Below are 13,932 nucleotides of genomic sequence, written 5' to 3' on the forward strand. Positions count from 1 at the left end.
TTCCAAAAAAAAATAGTCTGACGTATTTGGATTTCTCGGGAAACGTTATCACTGCAATGACTGGACATTTGATTAATCTGCCAGAGCTTCGTTACATGGGATTCTCACGAAATTATTGTAACGCAGTTGGATTAACGACATTAGATTGGACAAAGTTGGAAAACCTTCAACTGGATGTCAATTTTCTGGGGAGTTTATTAGCCAATTCTGACCGTGCAAATATTTTTGATCTTCTCCCTAATTTAAAAGTTCTTAATCTATCTTCTAATGGAATCACTACATTGTTTTCTAGAACATTTCACCGATTGCAGAAATTGCGTCATTTAGATCTTAGCTTTAACAACATAGAGAATTTCGATCTGAATCTGAAGCCACTAGAGAATTTGCTTATAATTGATTTACAGGTCAATTCTGTGCATACACTTAAGGGAAATATTATTCAGCAATTAGAGAAAAATTCAAAACGTCTAAATACGTCATTTGCAGTTGATTTGCGAAACAATTCTATCTCATATGGCTGTGATAATCTTCTTTTTTTGCAATGGCTGGCTAAACACGAACACAACTTTGTAGGTTTTAATAGCTACTGGTTTGTTGCGGACAATAGTTCGATACTTTCTTCCGATGATTTCAAAAGAGACATAGAACATTTGCCAAAGAGATGCAAAACGTACGTCGAACTGATTGTAATTTGCTCTATTTCGGTTGCAGTTTTTCTTTCGATTGTTATCGGAGGTGTGATTTATAAAACTCGTTGGAAGCTACGATACCTCCTTTTCATGTCAAAACAGCGATACTTTGGCTACCGAAGACTTGAAGACGAAACTTTAATAGAAAACTACAAATATGACGCATTTATTTCCTACGCCGACGAAAACATAAGGTTTGTTCGTGACAGGATTATTCCGGAGTTAGAACGTCGCGGACTCTCACTCTGCATTCACCAGCGTGACTTTTTGGCGGGAAATGACGTGACGGACAACATTATCAACGCTATTCAATGTAGCAAGAAAACTATCACTATTCTTTCGAATGGATTTCTCCGTAGCAAATGGTGCATGTACGAATTTAACATGGCCCGAATGGAAACTATATACACTCGGGAAGGTCGAGGCTGCCTGGTTGTAGCCATGTTAGAGAAGATCCCGGTTGACCGAATGACGGCGGAAATGCTGCAGTGGATAAAGGAAAACAGTTATATTGAGTTTACGAAGGATGAGGATGGAGAGGCGCTCTTCTGGGAAAATCTTACGGACAGCATTAAAAACTAGAACAGAACTATATTAAAAATTTATAAAAGTTATAAATGTTTAATGTCAATGTTCCAATGATTACGAACAGTCTTAAGTCCGAGCCTTGACTCAGGTTTAGAAAAGCACATTTATTGAATTATAAAAAGAAATAAAAAAAAAAACTATATATAAAACATAATGGAATTTCTTAACAAGTAATTTATTCAACAAATTTTACCTTCATCTCTGTACTAGATGAAAATTTACAAGGGATGAAGATATGTGTATTTTAATCTTGAGTCTAAAATTCTACTTAAGACTGTTAGTTAACATAGCCCCAGTTCTTTGCTCAAGTCAAGTCCGTATAACTAAAAACGCAACAACTGCATACTGCTGGATGGAACAGCGAAGTTGTAAACAGAGCGTGTATACCTACATATGATAACATTTGAAAGCTACATATATAATGCATGCAATCCGCACATGTCGTCGTATTTGCCACACTCGTATTTGTATAACGAATATATGTTGATATATACTTAGAAAAGACAATACCATCTTGGCTGACTGAATAGTAAATTTGAGTTGTATATCCTGTGATTATTATATGATGTCATACGCGGTGCTTACCTAGTCTTTACGTATTTTACGATGTCTTACTTCCTTATAAAGCTTTAATGTAAATATGCTTATCAGTATCGTACCCATTTTACTTGTGTTGTTTTTAAGTTACAAAAACGGTGTTATTATATATTGTCAAGAGAGCCTTTCACGTAAAAGAGCCCGGGTAGTGTTGTTGCCTTACAAGTGAAGGAGATGTTTTCTTAGAGATACATTTTTAGTTTTAATACCTAATTATGTAAAAAAAAAACACGAAGTAAACAATTATAAGAGTATATAATATTAAAGTTTCCATACAGTTTGATTTGGCAAATAAGTAATGATTCTTTGGGAAGAGGAGACTTTAACACAATTAGGTTTATAACATGAAGAATATTGTAAAAGGTGGCAAGTGGATGTCAATTCTTTATAGTCAATTTTTATTATATTTCTAATTTTCATATTGTCGATATTTTGCTTTGAAAGGCCAATGACTCTAACAATGAAGACCAGAAGGTTGTATAGTTATTATTATCTGTTTTCTTATTAAGTTTCCCCAAGTTAATGCATACTTTGATAAGATTTACATTTTAGAATTTTACTTTATTCTGGATTGTGGGGGGAGATGATGTTGTGCACGAAAACTGGTTTAAAACCCCAGTAAATTTACATTTTACTGACCGTTCCAAGCCGGTACCTAACGATCCTTGTTTTGTATATAGTATATATGCAATGTGTTGGTTGTGAAGTTTTGTGCTGTTGTTCCATGTTTCTTGTTTGTGATTTTTGTGTTCTTTGTCTTTGGCGTTTATCGTGTGCCATTAAACGGGGTTTATGTTTAAACTGTTGGCTACTGAGCTTGTTTCTGTAGTTTTTCATATAAATATTCATGAAACTTGAAAATGATTGTATGATTTTCAAAGTACTCAATTTGGTAAAATCGATTATGAATTACATAGGATCATATATCATGCATATACTTTTATCATTCAGACTTTTTTTTATCCAAAATTCGTTAAAATTATTTATATTGTGTTTTTATAGCATCTTGTTTAAGTTCAATTAAGAATGATGACCAGTCAAAAGTAGGTTTTAAGGTCATATTTAAAAACATTTAAAACTATTATGTGTCAGGTCTAAGGGCCTTATGGTCTTCCCAATCTTTATGAAACTTGTTCAAAATGTGTGCCCGTATATAACATCCAATTCTTGAGCATGTGGGCAGAATATGAAATAGAAGAAAAATACTGAATACATCAATAAACTAAAATAGTGATTGTCAACTAATTAGATGTATTTCAGAGTACAAATCTCTGAATATATTATTAAGCCTCCCCACATCGTATTGATGTATATTAAAGTGTATGAAACATTACATTCATAATCCGTTTAACATATAAAGCTGTTATGAATAAGTGTATCCTTGTGTTCAAAGTTTGTTTGTACTTTTAGGTTTAATACTACATACCGGATACATTTTTATTTTACTTAAATAATCAGTCAGTTTCTCCGTTATTTGATGATCATTTCATGTCTTTAATGTTATTCTTATAAAATATTCCACTGTTGTGTTTTGTGAAAGTTATATGCTTTTTTATTTGATGTATACTTTCAGTATTAAATAAACTTATTTTTCGTGACGTAATTTGCGCATTTGTATTGGAAAATTACTGTACCCTTCCGGTTCAAAACGAAAGTACATGTGTAATGGAAAAACCCTTGCGTAGCACTCATAAACTCCATAAATGTTATTTTTAGATGCTTGAAATGTATTTTAATATAAAAGATATATTTGAAAAACAAAATTCTTTTGCACCAACAGATTCGGAACAACGTGCTTTCAAAAATACGAAAGAAACTAGTATTACAACATGATTTTAACCATATATATTTAGTGTCTAATTGTAGAATGAGGTCTGACTTAATTATGGGAACCCACAAAGATTGTATACACATGTCTGTTAGTAAACAAACGCATGTGATATCAGAATGTCTAGTGGAAAATTATCAGGGTCAGAGTTAAAATCAACAGGAAGCAACTTAGTGTTGAGAATCTAAATGTCTTTAAAGAAAAGTTGTTTTTGATAAATAATAACATACGTTTAAAAGAAAATATCAAAGGGGACACGTATATACCACTATATAATGGATACTTTTGTTCTACTGTTCATGGTAATATCTTGTTGGTGTTCAACCTCAGCACGAATATGCCGTGATAACGAAAAGGTTGTCAGACAGGGATCTGGCAAACGGGCATTGTGTGAACCATGTGATTGTAATAAAAGCGGTTATGGATTTGATACAAAGGTAAGAACTATATATCAAACAAACCAATACGAAAGTATTCAATTAATTGTTCATCTGATTTTCGTCACGATCGGTTGCACTTGTTTACGAAATGTGTTTGGAAGCTTTTTAATATCATGCTCCTGTATATGGTAAGCCTCGGTGAATATATTCAAGAAAGCAATTATTGAAAACGTTTTAAAGGAAACATATCATTCAGTGATAAGCATGAGAAGAACAAGGAAATTGCATACCAGTTACTTTTTAAACTTTAGTACTAGGCTGAACCCACATTACATATATGTACACGCTGTTTTAATACGTATTTTATCAAATTTAATAAAAAAAATAAGGATTGTAACACAAGTGATTATGTGTTTGCCCTACATAGTCAGCCAATCAAGGGCGCCATATTTTTTAAAATGTTTCGTTTCTTATTTGTGAAGAATCGTTACTTATTTCTGAAGACGGCTCTTCAGGATGAAGTAATTTGCTAGAATGCGCATGCCCATATAGCCACGCCTATTGTATGAATATGCAAAATAGCCCAACGCTGAATTAAATTAAGGAATGAATTGCGGGGTTGATGTCATTATCGGGATATGAACGCAATTGGGTTGGTCAATGTGTGTGGAGTCCGAAGGACTCCACGAGTACTTTGACAACCCAATTGCGTTCATATCCCCGATAATGACATCAACCCCGCAATTCATTCCTTATATTTACACCAATAGTTCATTATTTCATTCAAGAATTGTTAAAAAACTACTTCATTTCATTTAAGAAAACCTTTCAGTAATCCGTTCTTACCCATTTTGTAAATAGAACGACCCGACTATAACCGGAAACATTTTTTTTTCAAATGACGTCACAATAACGCGGGAAAAGATCAACCATTTGAAATCACTTTAAAAACGTAAAAATTGAAATACTTCTGGCACCAATATATTTAAAATATAATGAACTAACACTTTCTAAAATGTTGATCTATATTTTACGGGACCTGCTGACACAATACAACCAATAACAAGATCAATAGCTTTCATGTATATTGTTATGCAATGAATTACGATCAGAACATATCCGAAGATATTGCATTCATCGATTGATGAACGCAATTGCCGCAATGCAGTTCATTTAAGGCATGGAAGTTGAGGTGTAAATATTGACGTCACAACACATTGATTTGATTGACAAGTCTTTTTGACAGACGCACAGCTGTAAGTTTTAAAGCTGATGCAATTTTGAGGGGCTATTAAACACTAATTCGGTTTGAGTCTATAAAGTAATTTCTTCGTAAATAATAAACCACGGTCGCGCAGCGCTCCGCTTCCTTAGGTTTCTTATTCACGAAGAAATTACTTTATAAACTCTAGCCTATACTTAGATTTGACAATCTTGAATACAAATTATTACAATTCGTAGATGACACTTCTTTGTTGCTACATGAATCCGATTTATCATGAACTGCTAACATAGGCTTGTTGAATATTTTACTTTTCTCTATACTTAGGTTTGAAAATCAGGTTTGAAAATAGATTCATTTGATATAGCACAATGTCGATCAAGACAAAATAAAAAAAATAATGAGGGGAACTATACAATTGAAGTTATTAGGCTTGATATTTGATGTAGATCTTGATAAAGAGTGAACTAAAGTTTACATGCAAGATTGTTCATGTGAAGAAATGTATAAACTATTGGAAAAGAAGAAAGTTAAATCCAGTGGGGAAGATTATTGTTGGTAAGTCATTGTTACTTCCCCTTTTTACACATCCCTGTTTATGTCATTACCAGCCCCTAATACATGTGTGTAAAATAAAATCATAAATCGCTTTAATGATTATATTTGAAATGGACCCACGTATAACACAATACTTAAATACCATATAGCCGGGGGTCTAATACTGAAAGATGTTTAAGAATATTGTAACAGTTGTAACGTGCAACGTCAAACAAGCCCAACAGATCCCTTTAGAGAAAAGCATGCTCGATCCTGAACGGGTCCGCTGGTCTTTGTATACAGTTAATTCTCAATCCATATAGAGCCCGGGATTTGCTAATTTGCATATTATCAAGCAAGTAATATACGTACTATGAACATACTTCCGTCTATTACGGAATGTTATACTATGAACGCACGTCCGCTGCCTACAGCGGACCGTTTCATTCTTTCCCCTCCGAAAAGACTCGTCTTTGCCTGTGAAACTTGTGGGTAAGGCAACTTTAATTCGGCAGTTTTCTTCATCCCAATGTTGTCACCATTTGTAACGTGCGACGTCAAACAAGATCCCTTCAGAGAAAAAGCATGCTCGATCCTAAAGGGGTCCACTGATCTCTGCATACAATAATTCTCAATCCACGCAGAGCTCGGGCTTTGCTAATTTACATATTACCAACCAAGTTAGCACACGTACTATGCACGTACTTCCGTCTATAACGGGATGTTATACTATGAACGCACATCCGCCGCATACAGCGGACTGTTACACAGTTATAAACTCCCTTGCATTAGAACATTTAGAAATAGCCAAAGAAAACTGTAAATATTGGTAATCTCCTTAATTGATGTATGTTCAGTTGCTAAGCAATTTAAAAAATCAAAAACAATAAAGTTTGGATTGATGTAGTAGAGTTTTTAGTTGTTATATTAATAAGTTATCAACTAATACAGCATAACTTGTTTACACAAAACAACAAAACTAAAAATAAATTATGTGTTCAATTCAGTACGTGCGTCAACCAGGCAAAAAAGGTTACCTGGAGTGTTATCCCTGTGTTCCTTGCCCGGAAGGGACGTATCGGAGTGAGTTGGAAGGTCCCACCTGTCTGCGCTGCATGTTGAATTGCTCTTTGCTCAACAGACGTGAAAAACAGCAGTGCGGGCAGAATACATGGGGAGAATGTGGAGATTGTTATTCTGGGTAAGATCTTAATTTATTGACTTAGCCTAATTGTTTGTTGCCCTCACCCGACCAACGCACAAAACTGCCCGCGACCTAAAACTTGTCTGAGCCCCTCCGATGGTCATAATAATCTATTACATAGGGCCTTATGAGGGCTGTATACATTCAGTATAACGAATTAATCAACATTTTCGATGATAATGTTCATGCATACCAATTCAACATGTGTTTTCTTTTAATAGATTTACGGCACAGACAAACAGTCAATATGCTTACTGCTCAGAAGGTATGTAAATACTTTTGTCAGTTATTATTTTTTTCACAATGACCTGAAATGTTATATAGATATAAATCAGTTTTGTTTTGGTGTTTTACCTACAAGCTATCAATTTGAACTCATTCCCGGTCAACAGTATGAACTGTGTCCCTCTCGCGCTATTAGGTCATTGAAATTATATTTTTAATGCTTTTAACACTGTCATTAAATAAAATTTTGACCATATCATTAGACAGTTATTTCCTTTTTTGTTTGGATAATACTTAGATCGAGATTAAAACAATTATCTCTTATATTACCTTATATACAGTAAAAACTGTTGTCGCTTGGTATCGGGGATGACATTATCGGGGTGCTTCCCCTCTATCTCGGGACATAAACATGAATTAACAGTATACCAACACATAACATGAATGATGCCTAGAGTGACAGGATATGTCTGAATTGTATTGAGGTATCCGATGTATAAATTAGCTTACCATTGTTGAGCTATTGGCGAGAATGGTAAAAATTGATGCCGGGTAAACCAATATAATTTTGGTATCAATTGAAAGGCTATTGCATGTATGTGAAATACTTGTAAGATAAACCTTGAATTTATTTTAGTTTGAATTGTTGCTCTTTATTATAACTTTATGTAGACTTATAATGGCATTTTTCTACAATAGTCCTATGCCTTAAAAGCTCTAATATTATTTTCGGTATTATTGCTTTTCTTCGTCAGAAATTTAACATATGGTCGTCAAAAATTCACATAGTTGTAGATTTGATACATTAATAACTTATGTGTTTTGAACAAATATTAGACATTAAGTCGAAGATGTCAGACGATTTGGATATGTTTACTGCAATAACACAACGGGTGCTCGATCATCCTATTTCAACGACATTTGGTATCGATACGGACGGGACAAAACATGTTGCAACAGATACAGTTGGGAAGGACATACCGAAAAATTTCCCGTATAATATCATTGCCATATGCGTCGCTGCAGCTACTGTTACATTCGTATGCATGATAGTTTGCATCGTTCGTTGCGACAGGACTGGAAGCCTACGGCAGGACAGCCACGATAGAGGTAAAAATATGGTTTGTTCTACATTACTTAAAATACTATGTAACTGTACACTTTTGCTAGACATTAGTGTTTGTTTGTCAAAAGGGTCCCAAAATTGCTGCTTGCTAGGTGGACTCACCCGTACATGTAGTGATCAGCAATATTTAAATATTTTTGTGTACGTGTTTTTGTTGTCTTTAGAGTCTTTTGTTGGTTTGACTTTGGCATTTCATCCTTTGGCTAATAAAAAAATCGCAGTGCCGCTGTGGCTGTCTTAGATTTCAAGCACCATTTACGTTTTTAAGGGTCGTCACGAACAAATGCTAGTTCTACAGCCCTGTTAGGAAAGACCACATCAACCATTGCCTCCCAAGGTAACGTTTTGGAACATATATCACCACCGGAACCTGTGTGAATACCGGTGAAAAACACCGGTATGAACGTTATCGTTCATTAATTACTTCGATCGTAAAAAGTGTAACATACTTTTGAATTATATCGTATTTTGATGATAACAAGCTATTTACCTCAATTATTTGACACATACATGTAAATATGATATGGAGAGAAACTTATATCAAAACTGTGAACTGTGCAGAAAAAGTAATCGCTAAAACGGCTATTGCTGGGGTTATTTCAGAACTGATATAGTTTTGAATTCGCTCTTATGGTATATTAAAAAACAGTGACAAACCAAAGAACTGTCCCTTGCAATGCCAAGGGAATTCTTTACTGCTATCAGGACATCACACCTTTGGACATCAAAAAGACGGAAAGAATAACTCTGATTCGCAAGCCACGAATTGCAGTCACCTTGCCATTGAGAGTGGAACCTTGACGTTATATTGGGGAATCACTGGATCGGAGAATATGCAGATTATGCCAGCTTAATCATATTTAGGACGAGAAATATTTTCAATTTGAATGCAATAATTACAGTGATTTACATTTGTTACAACTGATGGAAATAATTTTACGCCAATTATTTGACCATGATGTAGGCAGTAAGTTATCATTTCTAATGTCCTCACACCCTATGAAACTGTCTAAATATTTTGTAAATACCAATATGAACAGTCAAACCATTATGTACTTTTAATGTGGTATTTGATCATTTTCTATCGCTCTTGAAACTTACATTGTATCTGCAATACCAACTTTGTTATGCTAATACTCAATTTCTGTTATATTACACATTATGTTACTTAATTATCCTTAAGATATGGTGACTTATAGACATAACGGGGCGGTTGCAATTGTATGTATATATGTTATTGAATTACACATGTCACAATAATTTACTATCTTTTTACTTACTTACTTCCTGTTCTTTTCATACGATTTGTAACCCAGCTGTGATATGCTAGTACTTTAGGGTTGTTATCGTAACAAGCTCACCTCGTTTCACTACAATTTGATTTTCAAATAAAGCAACAAAGATATATTATGTCTACGGGTGCTTTCCTTTTTTGAAAGACACCAGAATAACCAAAGGGAGTAATGTAATCTACTATTTTTACTGTACTTATACTATGTATATTATTTAAATGAACAGGTGCGCGTTATAATTTTCATGTTTAAGTTTTATAAAGTAAGAAACACTATTATTGACTCATTCATAGCATGAATAACAAAAATCATGATCATTCGTCGGAAAATTTTCAATGATTACAAAACAACGTTCTTTTGATCGATTTTGATGAAACCAGATATGTTTAAATATAAATTGTTTGAAATGTTAATGACGGGTATTTGCCACTTAATATTGGAATTCCAGTGGAATATTTTGTAGCTTGCTGTCTGTAAAAATAGTACAATCATTTAGGTATAAATGAAATTAACATATACATTTCTTGTTATAAAATGTGTAGTTGATTGGAATTTACATATCAGTGTGCTGTCACGATAGTCGCCACTTAGAGGATATCATTTGTAAGCAACGAATTATGAACTATATTTGGCTAATTTTCGCAACACATGTTGTTGGCGATTCTTTGTCATTTATGTGTACAGAAGAATTTCGCTACATTTCGGATTTAAACGGAGAACTTGGATATTGTGAGCGCTGCTCATTGTGTGACGATGGCGGATACATTCAACGAAGAAATGTGAGTTACTTTTATCAACCAGATATAGAAATTTTGACATTATTATAATAATTTTAGTATTCACATTCCTGCTTATAACAATTGTATGATGTTACAGTGCACGCTTGTATTCATATAATTCTGAGCAGATGTTTTATATTGAATCTGTTTTATCAATCAAATAGTAATCAAATTTGTCTGAAATATTCTCAAGGTATCAAGACGCATTGACCCAACATACGGCTACCTTGAATGTTACCCATGCATTGAATGTCCGGAAGGTTCATATAGAAAACCTGGTCCTGCCAATGTTTGTTTGATTTGTATGAAAACATGTGCAAACGTCAATCGTTACGAGTCGCAACCTTGTGGTGGTGCTTTACCAGGACACTGCGGAACTTGTTATCAGGGGTTTGTACTTTTAAAAGCCTGATTATCCCTATTTCACATTCGAATCTAAAACGAAACACATAACATATATGAACGCATGATAATGCACATACTACTTTCGTTTTGTAAATATTGTACCATCTCAGATCTTGCATGAATATTATGTAAATTACTGTATAGTAATCACTAAACGTTTTAATTTTATTTTAGATATCACAGCAGAACAAATGAGCCGGAAGGGTATTGTGAAAAGGTTGGACGAACAGGTAAGAAGATTACAAACTGATTTACAACATCAACTTAAGACTAGTTGTGTATTTTTTCTTGCAAATAATTACATGTATAACGCACTCACATATTTACCGTCCGTATGGTGTAATTTAAGTGGGGTGTTCTTATTGATTGTAGAAAATAACGACAAAGGTTCGGATGGTATTGACGCACCACGAGTTGCATTGATTCTTACTATATGCTTGGTAATTGTCTGTGGCGTATTATGCATTGGCTTGAAGTTCCACAAGCGTCACAGAAAAAATGGTAAGGTTTACATTTATAACAGTTTTCTGCACGTACAATATTCTATAAAAGAGTAAATAAATAATACTGTCATGTTAAAACTAATCTTTTTACACATGCAAATTAACTACGTTTTAATGAAAACCAAATAAGAAGTGTACACATGTTGTATTTTAGAACAACAACACCGGTTTAGTTATGCAGAAGAATACAAACTGACGTCCACTGAAAGATCAGTAAATGCATTTGAGTCTGGTTATATATCAGAATTAAATACACAACAATCTATTATACAATTTGAAGAAAGGGGTACTAGTACCGACCAAGAAGAAACGGAAGGTAAGAAATGTGTGTTCTAATAAGATGCACACATTTTACCACCAAAAAATGAGTTTTGTATTGATTATTGAAATGTTGCGATTTTAGAATCAAGTCAAATATGTTTTAACATACAAAGAGCTGTTTAAAACTATGACTATGTATGACACTTTATCGAAAGCCGTAATTACATTTACGGTCACAGTATACCATGCAGTTATATTCCAAGCCGACTTACTTCTTATTAGTGTGCCAACATCACTGATCCGATCCAAGGCAAAGTTTAAGGCATTTTCTTTCTCGACACGAATAACATATGAATGCCCGCATCTGTTTCAAAACGGTATTATTGGTAATATTGCCAATGCTTGATTTTAGACTGAACAGTTGTGTCCAAAACAGCTATCCTTATTTTCTTTCCTTCTTTGTGATCTAGTTGCCATCGAAGTTGAAGACAAAATATGCAAAGTAATTCCATTGTGGAAAAATGTATTTTCAAAAGTTTGCATATCACACATCGCCTCTGTCTTCGAGGGTATGGCCAATGATTATGTGGAGCATGAATCTCAGTCGTCGGGTAAGGACTACAAAATGTATTTACTTTTCGAATCCCTCGGCGTACAGAAAGAAGTCTACAAAGCAGAGGAAGAGAGGTGCTTACTTCACAAAATATCCTACTGTGATTACGTACAGAATGTTTTAAACTTTTGGATTGAGAACAATCGGGATGCGAACACCGAAGATTTGTGCAAAGCACTACATAAAGCCGGATTTGAAGACATAGCTAAAGATTGTGAAGTCTTAGTTGACCGTTATAATAGTGGACTGCTTGATCTGGATGTGTATGATGATGACTTGATCACGGCGGAACAAAGGAATGAAACGATGTGTAAACAATTTGTTTGACATGCAAGAAATTTAACTTAATCGTACAAGACTCATCTATACTCAGTTCGTTAGCTTTTTTCAGTGACGTGTCGTATGACTTCCAACACGTTCTTATTAATGAATATCAAAAACCAAGCAAAAATAATTTTCCATTGTTGTTTATTTGGAGGAAAAATAAGCATTGAATCTGTATAGTTTCTACAAGTCGTGACCATTGTTTGTTGAGACGTGTGAGCATAAACACAATAAACAACACTTTAATTTATTATCTATTCGCTTGAACTGTTTTGTATTAATCGTTACAGCTATTTGATACTATGTGATGATTCGACTTTATTTACACATGTTTATGTATACATAAGGTGAGAAACATGACGGTTTCAAGGGGCTCCCTTAAAGAAACTCCATTGTTAAGTGCTTGTTTATTGCACCGTATGCTATGCGGGCACGTGCGGTTATTCTAAAATGGGCTGTATATACCATAGTAGCGCCGTTTAGCCGTTGTTGCCGCTTCAACACGCATATCTCTACGACACTAGTGGCCTCACTGGTTTGAGCTTGTAAATAGTAAGCCCTATATGTCTCTTAGGCCTTATTAGCCCAATACAGGACGTAAAATCCCCGTACTGCGATCTTTACAATTACGTACTCCGAACAGGTCTCGAAACCCTTACGACCCCCGAACGGGCAGTCGCGATTGATTTCGAAAATCTGAATTTGCGGATTATGATCATCATTTCTATTATTTTCATATTAGCCCCGAAATCACCCAAAGTATGATTGATATGACTCCTATTAGTTCTATTTGAAATAACAAAAATGTATAACCCTTGTTTTTACGCATTATTTTATACGTGTATGTTATATGTTTCATCCATACTTTTATCTTAAACCACTTCTAACGCGTCTTTTGTACTATTGGCAGAGCATTTTTTAACAAAGTGTGCATACGGTCTTGATAATAAGGTAAGGTTAGTAATACAGCACTATGATTCGATATATTCTGCATGGCAAGGGAAATAACTGCTATTACGTGATACAGAAAACGGAGATTAGTTATTCTTCCTAACAATTCTAACACTTATTGTAACATTTATTATACTGAAATATAGCGCAATACTATATCTTTAGGCAGCAGATATCATATCAAATTGTCAGTGGTCAAAATAGAAGGTAAAATTGAATAATAATAATAAAATTAATAATAATAAAAATAATAATAATAATAAATAATAATAATAATTAAAAGAATAAGAAGAAGAAGAAGAAGAAGAAGAGAAGAAGAAGAAGAAGGAGAAGAAGAAGAGGAAAATGAAGAAGAAGAAGAAGAAGAAGAAGAAGAAGAAGAAGAAGAAGAAGAAGAAGAAGAAGAAG

The 13,932-nt window shown here is 34.1% G+C and overlaps 2 protein-coding genes across 3 annotated transcripts; both read left to right on the forward strand.

Annotated features, from left to right (window-relative positions):
• On the forward strand, positions 1–1,273 carry LOC128227356 (toll-like receptor 4). Its single transcript, XM_052937801.1, has one exon. The coding sequence runs from the start codon at positions 57–59 to the stop codon at positions 1,269–1,271; it is 1,215 nt and encodes a 404-aa protein (XP_052793761.1). The 5' UTR covers positions 1–56; the 3' UTR covers positions 1,272–1,273.
• Positions 1,274–3,826: 2,553 nt separating this feature from the next.
• Positions 3,827–12,826, forward strand: LOC128227357 (uncharacterized). Of its 2 annotated transcripts, XM_052937804.1 has the most exons (11): positions 3,827–4,139; positions 6,849–7,042; positions 7,267–7,310; positions 8,108–8,380; positions 8,665–8,733; positions 9,000–10,467; positions 10,661–10,857; positions 11,047–11,102; positions 11,245–11,373; positions 11,530–11,691; positions 12,107–12,826. In XM_052937804.1, exons 6-11 carry the CDS (start codon positions 10,306–10,308, stop codon positions 12,574–12,576), a joined length of 1,176 nt encoding a protein of 391 aa, XP_052793764.1. In that variant the 5' UTR covers positions 3,827–4,139; positions 6,849–7,042; positions 7,267–7,310; positions 8,108–8,380; positions 8,665–8,733; positions 9,000–10,305; the 3' UTR covers positions 12,577–12,826. The 2 variants fall into 2 exon arrangements, with proteins under 2 accessions (XP_052793764.1, XP_052793763.1); XM_052937803.1 differs by having other exon boundaries at positions 8,665–10,467.
• The last annotated feature ends 1,106 nt before the right edge of the window (positions 12,827–13,932 follow it).

This window comes from Mya arenaria, chromosome 3, assembly GCF_026914265.1.
Source record: "Mya arenaria isolate MELC-2E11 chromosome 3, ASM2691426v1".
Taxonomy (NCBI): Eukaryota; Metazoa; Mollusca; class Bivalvia; order Myida; family Myidae; genus Mya; species Mya arenaria.

Coding starts and splice junctions, on each gene's coding strand:
- LOC128227356 (XM_052937801.1), top strand. CDS start 57: ATGACTGGACATTTGATTAATCTGCCAGAGCTTCGTTACATGGGATTC.
- LOC128227357 (XM_052937803.1), top strand. CDS start 10,306: ATGAACTATATTTGGCTAATTTTCGCAACACATGTTGTTGGCGATTCT. Junction 10,858..11,046: donor TGCGGAACTTGTTATCAGGG/GTTTGTACTTTT, acceptor ATTTTATTTTAG/ATATCACAGCAGAACAAATG. Junction 11,374..11,529: donor CAAGCGTCACAGAAAAAATG/GTAAGGTTTACA, acceptor GTTGTATTTTAG/AACAACAACACCGGTTTAGT.